General features: G+C 49.3%; 1 protein-coding gene across 1 annotated transcript; it reads right to left on the bottom strand.

Annotated features, from left to right (window-relative positions):
• Positions 1-5,079: 5,079 nt before the first annotated feature.
• On the bottom strand, positions 5,080-8,296 carry LOC144327883 (uncharacterized). Its single transcript, XM_077929518.1, has 2 exons — positions 7,021-8,296; positions 5,080-6,911 (listed from the first exon to the last, which is right to left on the bottom strand). The coding sequence occupies exons 1-2, from the start codon at positions 8,294-8,296 to the stop codon at positions 5,218-5,220; spliced, it is 2,970 nt and encodes a 989-aa protein (XP_077785644.1). The 3' UTR covers positions 5,080-5,217.
• Positions 8,297-8,643: the final 347 nt, after the last annotated feature.

The following is an 8,643-nucleotide window of genomic DNA, read 5'->3' on the forward strand; positions in this document are numbered from 1 at the left end:
ATGTGAAATGAGGAGGAAAAACACACCAAGGAAGGATCTATGCAGCCACGTTAAAAATAGAAAGCAAGCCAAATAGAAAGGTTTCACTAAAAGTGCTATTAAATTGGATATCAGAAAATACCAGGGGAGCTGATCCAATTACCGGTGCAGTCCAAAGAACAACAGTTTTGTTCCAGCCATAATTTGGCTCGGGTTCATCATAAGAAAGGGCCAAAACTAGAATAGCCAATTGATAGGGCCTGAAGATGGACAAACAACTTTCTACCTTCACTGGCAGAGGCAACACACCTCTCAACACCAGTTGCCAGGGATCACAGGTAAGCCAAGTGCCGTTGTGCTCATGTCCTGCTTGTAGGCTTCCCACAGACATGACCACAGTGAGAACAGGAAGCTTCCCTAGATGGACCATTGGCCAGGTCTAGGAGAACCTTCTTATGATCCCCTATGTGACTATTGAGGCCATTTTGTTGTTTAGTCGTGTCCGACTCTTCGTGACCCCATGGACCAGAGCACGCCAGGCACTCCTGTCTTCCATTGCCTCCCGCAGTTTGGTCAGACTCATGTTTGTAGCTTCGAGAACACTGTCCAACCATCTCGTCCTCTGTCATCCCCTTCTCCTTGTGCCCTCCAACTTTCCCAACATCAGGGTCTTTTCCAGGGAGTCTTCTCTTCTCATGAGGTGGCCAAAGTATTGGAGTCTCAGCTTCAGGATCTGTCCAGCACTCAGGGCTGATTTCCTTAAGAATGGATAGGTTTGATCTTCTTGCAGTTCATGGGACTCTCAAGAGTCTCCTCTAGCACCATAATTCAAAAGCATCAATTCTTTGGCGATCAGCCTTCTTTATGGTCCAGCTCTCACTTCCATACATCACTACTGGGAAAACCATAGCTTTAACTTCACGGACCTTTGTTGGCAAGGTGATGTCTCTGCTTTTTAAGATGTTGTCTAGATTTGCCAACGCCTTTCTCCCAAGAAGCAGGCTACTTTTAATTCCGTGGCTGCTGTCACCATCTGCAGTGATCACGGAGCCCAAGCACATGCAATTTAGCCTTTCAGATCCCATGCTGTATCCTTTTCCCTGGGGAAAAATATGATTCAGATTTCTTCCCTCTGAAACGCTATTGTTGTTACATAAAATTTGTGCCCTGCTCCCATTTGCAGTGTAGGCTGAGCCAGTTTGAGCTGCAGATAACCAGTTGCACATAATAATTGGTGGCCTTGGATGGGGATGCATGTCTATTTGTGCATGAAAATATGCTTTGAGCCATTCCGCTGGATGAGCATTGCTACATACCCTGCACCATTTCTCGGATGAAAATAGGAACATCCTAGGACATCTGTTTCTGCAGATCTGTTTCTGGCTACACACACACACACACACACACACACACACACAATTTTTTTTACTGTTCTTATTCCAATTTGTTTGTCCTGAGTGTTCTATGACTAAAGATGCCTTCAGAAAAGCAAGTGGTCTCTGAAGCAACCTTGTCTGAATTAGAGTATTGATTTGATTTGGGAAAAGTTAGCCTTCTTCAAAAATCACAGTATTGACAATAGGATTGGCTCAAATTCCCCTTAAAATTGTCAGTTTCACCTAATTGGTCAAACAGATGACTAACCGGACCCATGAAATCTAGACCGCATAGATTTTTCACTACCCAGTAAACTGTACATTTGTCTTGAATGGAACAGTGTGATTGACTAAGACAAAGTGTTAATTATGGGCTTGTTTAGCCAGCAAAAGAATGGCTAGCATAGGTTTTGTTTTGTTTTGTTTGTTTCTGGCCTGGCCTTCAGGCAGATGCTGTTTTGAATATGATTCTGAATGAAAAGCTGTCAGCTTAGCTGTGTGGCAATGCCCTGTCTATGGCTCTTCCCTGTCTCCAGTTAAATGACATTTGTCACACTTAAACAGAAACAATTATTAATAATTTTCATTTCATTAGGAGCACTACAATGAAATGTCAACAACTTTTAAAAATGCTGCAGGAGTGTACAAATTAATTTAGATTTTCAGAAGTGTAATTATTTTTTTGTAAGTACCAGACTGTGTAATCATTCTGGGTGCTATTACTCGTGCAATCAATTATCCTGAGATATACTTATCTGGTTTCAAACATGATTTCCTACTGTCACCTGTTGGTGGGATTGATGTTTTTTTGATGGAAGAACATTAGGAATCAGTTTCCAGTTTTGTATACAACCCCTGGGACTTATCAAAGCCAGCCTCTGCATAACACATTTTAATTTTGCAATTAATTCTGCAGAAACACTGTGGCAATATACGGGAAAGGGGAAAACTCAGTTGCAGCAGAAAGCAGTGAGCCACACTGGGTCCTGTAGGAATGATGCAGAGACAGAGCTCTATCAACATTAGAGATGAGTGAATCTGTCAGTGTCAGTTTCTCTCAGTTTCACATTTCTCCAGTCTCAAGTTCACTTCCTCCCATTTCCACATCATTTTGCAGCTCCCCACTCCTGATGTCCTCACAAACATTTAGCAGCATTCTAGAGTGAATTCCTCCACATAAACCCATTTTTGTGGTTCGAGGTCCCGACCCCGGTGAAGTGAAATGAAGACACAAGGACACGTGATATAAGGTTAATGGGCTAGGAAAGGCCACAACTTTATTGGTTACAGCATTTAAAAGGTATTGGCTTAGGCATTGGATCGAAACAAGTGGGTTCTTCACCAGTAGGTGGAGCCTGTCGATGCCAATCCGACTATAGGCTCACCCCTGCTGTCACCGAGGGTCGTGCCAAGGCCTCCCGCCAAGCAGGCATCGGACGGAATACACGACCCCCAGATTCCTTTAACGGAATACCCCTAAAAATTGAAGGCATAGGCGATGGCCACACCTAGCACTTCCACTCAGCGCAACACATTATTCCAATGCCTAACCTACCCACCAATACCACAAAAGTTGTGACGATTGCTACGAGGTAGGCGAAAAAACCAATTAGCCTAGTGCCAAATGGAAAAACTCCTACCAGGCCCCCCAGCCAACCAGGGCGACCAACCTAAGGTCCATAGCAAGGCCAAAACCCGAGCCCTAACTAAAGGGAGTGGAGGGTGGGTGACTCGCGAGGGGCGAAGGAAGGAAGAATGAGGCCGGGGGAAGGCTGGCGCTGCAGCAAAATGCTGCTGAACACGCCCCCACCGTGGCCCCCGGTTGGATGGCCACAGAGGGGGCGTGAGCGCCAGCCAGGTGAGTGGGCAGCAGGGGGCCACGCCCCCTGCTAGCCGGAGCTCGAGCCCCGACCACAACCCCTCCCCTCCCCTTCGGGGAGGAGAGTCTTTGTGGTTCGAGGTCCCGACCCCGGTGAAGTGAAATGAAGACACAAGGACACGTGATATAAGGTTAATGGGCTAGGAAAGGCCACAACTTTATTGGTTACAGCATTTAAAAGGTATTGGCTTAGGCATTGGATCGAAACAAGTGGGTTCTTCACCAGTAGGTGGAGCCTGTCGATGCCAATCCGACTATAGGCTCACCCCTGCTGTCACCGAGGGTCGTGCCAAGGCCTCCCGCCAAGCAGGCATCGGACGGAATACACGACCCCCAGATTCCTTTAACGGAATACCCCTAAAAATTGAAGGCATAGGCGATGGCCACACCTAGCACTTCCACTCAGCGCAACACATTATTCCAATGCCTAACCGCCACCCGAGCTAAAGGCTCGCCGCCAATACCCTCAAAGCTGCAACCAATCCCAGATGTTTCTAATGACACTAGCTAACCAGAAGTCATTCCCCAGATCAGATAGGTGGACACCGTCATCCCGGTATAAAGCTTTGTCGCTAATCCGGATACGGTCATGGTAAATCACTCGGCCATCCATAAAGCGCACCCAACGGGCTACCGCCCGATTTACGAGTTTCCTGGTTCTTTCAATGGCCATACAGTCTTGCGCACCGCGCCACACAGTTCTTTTCAAGAAGGAGGACCAGCACACTGTCGTCCCGGGACACAGGGCTGCAAATGCATTCAAGTCTCTTTTTATGCTCGACAGCAAGTCCACGCTCCTTTTGTTGCCAAGGTCATTTTCCCCTAAATGAATCACCAGGATGTCGGGAGAGCCGCGCTTGGCTATTTTCTCCCGCAGCAAAGGCATCAGTTCTTCCCAACGCATGCCTCTTCTCGAAAACCAGGAAACTCGAACGTCACGTGGCAGACCAAGGTTGGGTGCCAGGCCGCAGCTCACCGCTCGCACGCGGGCCCAATGAACAATGCTGTGACCGCAAATCCACACACTTCTTCCGGGCATAGCTGGGAATAAAATAGAACAAAAGGAAAGGTAAGCAGACTAAGACTAAGGGGTAGGTGCAAGGGTGCGAATATATGACTTATAAACATTGGATTTCCACCGGCCCAACTCTTTTATCCTTTCTGCCGGCAACCCCAGGTGCGCGGCCGTGGTGGCGGCCCCGATCCTGAACGAATGTGCAGCGTACTCATGGGGGGGTAGGCCACAAGCCTCAATAGCCTTGCGCATTACTCTAGTGAATTGGTACCTCAACAGGGGCGACCCATCCTCGTGAATCAGGAACGGTCCCGGGATGGCAGGTCTAAGGCGGAGAAACCGCCTTGTGTCCTTCACCGGACATGGGCCCTGCTGGGCCGACGCCGTGAGCTTGAGCAGGACACCCTTGCCAGTCTGATCGGTCTTGGACTGACGCACCAGTACTGACACAGCAGATTCAGATAGCTGTACATCCTCACACAGGAGGCCGCGAGTTAAACCCCGAGCACTGGCTTCACACACAACCTCACCAACTCTGAGCGCACCAAAAAAGGCTATAGCGTAAGCCGCAGAGAAGAGCCGTGCCTCAAACTTAGACCAACAAATTGTCCTGAGCTTTACGCGTATCTGAGATAGCAATCCATAAGAAATAGGCTTACGACCAACGGTCCTGGGCGGTTGTAACCTGCCCCAACCTTCAATGGCTCTACGGATCAGGAAATCGCTACATGGGTCTTGCGCAAACGTCGCCTTTGAAAAGAAGCTGATGGCTGCTACGTGGATCTTTAACGTTTTCGTAGCACGTCCGAGGTCATCCAGATGGGACAGGTACTGCAGGACGTCATCAGTGGTGGGGGGTGTGTTATGTGACAGCCCAGACAACCCAAACCTGAAACCCAGGAAATCACACCAGGCCTTCTTATAGGACCTGAGCGTGGAAGGTGCCACCGACGCTAATACTCCCTGTATCACTTTGCGTCTCCAACGTTCCACAGGTGCTCCGGAAAGGGTTCGGGCGACAGTTGTGCTCCAGGTGCGAGCGACCGGAAACGAGGAATCTGGAATCGAGACAAGGCGTCGGCTATATCATTATTGGCACCTGGTACGAATTTGGCTGAAAATAAGATATTGTACTCAAGGCAACGGAGGACGAACGCCCGCAGGAGAGAGGAGACCCTCGCAGACCGCGATGACTGCCTGGCAAGAATGTTCACCACCGCCAGGTTGTCGGTCCTGAAGCACACTCGGTGATCTCGGAACTCCTCTGTCCAGATGTGCACGGCCACTACTATTGGAAAGAACTCGAGAAAGGTGAGATCCCGCGTGATGGCCTGACCCTGCCATGCTGAGGGCCAGCGTTGCGCGCACCAGCGCCCTTTGAAATACAAACCGAAACCTAAAGACCCTGCTGCGTCCGATTGAACCTGAAAGTCGGATGATAGATTCAAAACATCCTGCCAAAGAGAGACCCCGTTATATTTTTCCAAAAAGGCTGTCCAGACCTCGAGATCTGCTTTGACTGACCTGGGGAGGCGAACCCTGTGTAGGGGGTGTTTCAGACCGACTGACAATCTGGCAAGGCGAGCACAGAAGGGGCGTCCGGGGGACACCACCCTGCACGCGAAGTTAAAGTGGCCCAATAAAGATTGCATTTGCCTAAGGGTGATCTTCCTAAGCTTAAGAGTGTCCTGAATTAGTTGTTTAAGGGCTGCAATCTTTTCAACAGGTAAGCGGGATGACTGGGCCACTGTATCCAGCTCGATGCCAAGGTAAGTTAAGCGCGTGGCTGGTCCCTCCGTTTTCTCGGCCGCAAGAGGGACCCCAAGGTCCTCGGCCAGGGCTGAGAAGGCCTCCAGCAAGGAGGCGCACTCCCCCGTGTTGGCTCCGCCCACGAAAAGGAAATCGTCCAGGTAATGCGTGACCCCAATGGTATTTGCCCTGAAACGCAAGGCCCAGTCCAAGAACGTGCTGAAGGCTTCGAATGCCGAACAGGCAACAGCGCAGCCCATTGGCATGGCCCTGTCAACATAGTATTTTCCCTGAAATTTAAAACCCAGCAACCGGAAATCAGCGGGATGCACTGGCAAGAGGCGGAAGGCGGATTCGATATCACACTTTGCCAACAACGCCCCGGGGCCGAAACTGCGGATCAACTTAACTGCCTGATCGAAGGTGGCGTATTTCACTGTGCATAACTCGGGCGGGATGGCATCGTTGACCGAGCCACCCTTTGGGAAGGACAGATTATGAATGAGCCTGAATTCACCGGGGGTCTTCTTGGGCACAATGCCTAGCGGGGATATGTGCAAATTTGGTATGGGGGGACTATCGAAGGGGCCTGCAACCCTGCCTGCACTGACCTCTTTTGCTATCTTTCTTTCAGCAACTTCCGGTCTCTCTCTAACTGATTTTTGATTGGGTGAATCTTTCGCAATTAGTGAGCCCGCTATGGGAATACGAAACCCACTGGAAAAACCTTCCCTGAGGTAGGAAGCTGCATCCTTATCCGGGTAAAGAGACAGAAGATTGCAAAGGGGGACGAGCTTGATAGGGGAAAAGGCCAATCCCAAGACTGCCTCACCGTCTGTTCCCTGCTGCGGGGGCCCCCCTGGAACTGGGATGATGGGACCCCCGGCCCCCACGAAAGGGCTGCTTCCCCCCTCTTAAGCAGGATGTAACAGGGTGGCCCCCGGCGCATCTTTCGCATTCATGTGTGAATTTACAAGATGGCCTTTGGCAAAACCCTTTGTTGTACTCCCAGCACACCCGACGCTTAAAATCCTTCTTTTGGTCACTTCTAGCCGACCGATACGCGTCGACTGGCCTCTTTTCTACGTACGGACCAACAGCCACGGACCATATACCATTCTCAATCTGATCCCAGCGTGCTAAAGGGATTCTGGACGCCTTCCTTCTGAATTTTTTGTCATAGTTTATGGCCGCCGCCTCCCCCGAAAGGGCACAAGCCGTGCGAATATGTGAAAGGTAGGCGACGAGGTGAACCGCCCGCTTGGGGTAGGCAGCGACAATCGTCCCCATAAAGGCTTGAAAACCATCAAGCCAATTTTCAAACGTCCTAGGCACAGAAGGGTATTTGCTCTTTCTCTTGCCATGCGAGGGCCTCTTTTCACCCCTGCCTAACTCCTCTGCTGGGGGCACTAATTTAAACATGTCAACAAACTCACCATTTAAGATTTTTGCTCGTAGTTTAGGAGATAGATGTTCACCTGGTATAACATCCGAGGTTGAGTAGGTGGATGAGGTGGCGTCTTTTACCAGAGCCCCATCCTTCCACTCCTGGCTCCCCCCAAACTTTTTACGATGGCTATTGGCCCTCCTCGACAGAGCCCAGTCTGGAAGACCAGAAATTTCCTCGCCCTTCCCCCAATAGGAACCTAGTGACGCGTCGCTATCATACTCTGACGAAGAAGTACCTGTATCATCATCCGAGTCGTCCCTCCGTGACCTGCTCTTCCTACATGTATGCTTCTTCTTTTCGCGCCTCTTACCCGAAGGCTTCTCCGCGGTCGCAGCGGTGGCGGCGCCCTCTTCCTCCTGTTGCGCGTCTTCAGCCGCCGACGAAGCCTCAGAATCTGGCGACTGGGCTCTGGGCCGCTTGTCCTGCGAGCGATTGGAAGAACTAGGGGCAGCAGAATTATTATTGCGAGTAGACTTAGAAGCAGACTTAGAAGTCGCTTTCCCCCCCCGCGCCCGAGACCCAGATGCCGAAGCCCTTGACTGAGACCTAGTCCGCACCGATTGTGTATCATTAAAGAGGGCGGCCGATGTACTTGGCATTTCGTCCCATTGGGAAGACTGAGAACTCTCTGGGAACTCCTGGGTATCTGGGATGACATCAGGGGAAGAGGGGGGACTGGGGTTCGCGTCCGGGAAGCGTTGTTCGTATTCATCTAGAAAAGATCTAAAAGCATTCAGGAGGTGGGAGACGGGAGGCCTTGTATTATTACCCCTGCCCTGTCGACCCCGTGATGCGCTCTCTGCTGAGCTACGTGCGGCCACAGGCGCGCGCTTCCTCTTGGGAGCCATAAGGTGTGCCTTGTACACAACAGATGCCACAGTATTTGTTAGAGCGTGTGACGGTGTTTGTTAGTGTGTGTATGCGTGTGAGCGTGTGTATATTTATTTAATTTTATATATATATATATATATATATATATATATATATATATATATATAGTTATTTTATTATTATTATTTTATTTATTTATTTATTTTTTATTTATTTATTTATTTATTTATTTGTTTGTTTCTTTATTTATATTGTATTTATTAACTATATCTATATATCTGTTTATAATGTATTTTCTATTTATTTATTAATTAATTTCTTATTTGTTCTCTCTTACTATATAGTCTACTTAATGCTACCCAGT

This window comes from Podarcis muralis, chromosome 5, assembly GCF_964188315.1.
Source record: "Podarcis muralis chromosome 5, rPodMur119.hap1.1, whole genome shotgun sequence".
Taxonomy (NCBI): Eukaryota; Metazoa; Chordata; class Lepidosauria; order Squamata; family Lacertidae; genus Podarcis; species Podarcis muralis.

Excerpts from the sequence above, each read along its gene's own strand:
- LOC144327883 (XM_077929518.1), bottom strand. The coding sequence starts at position 8,296 with ATGGCTCCCAAGAGGAAGCGCGCGCCTGTGGCCGCACGTAGCTCAGCA. Across the intron at positions 6,912-7,020 it reads CCAAAAGAAGGATTTTAAGC|AGGGGGGAAGCAGCCCTTTC; the intron begins GTCGGGTGTGCT and ends ATCCTGCTTAAG.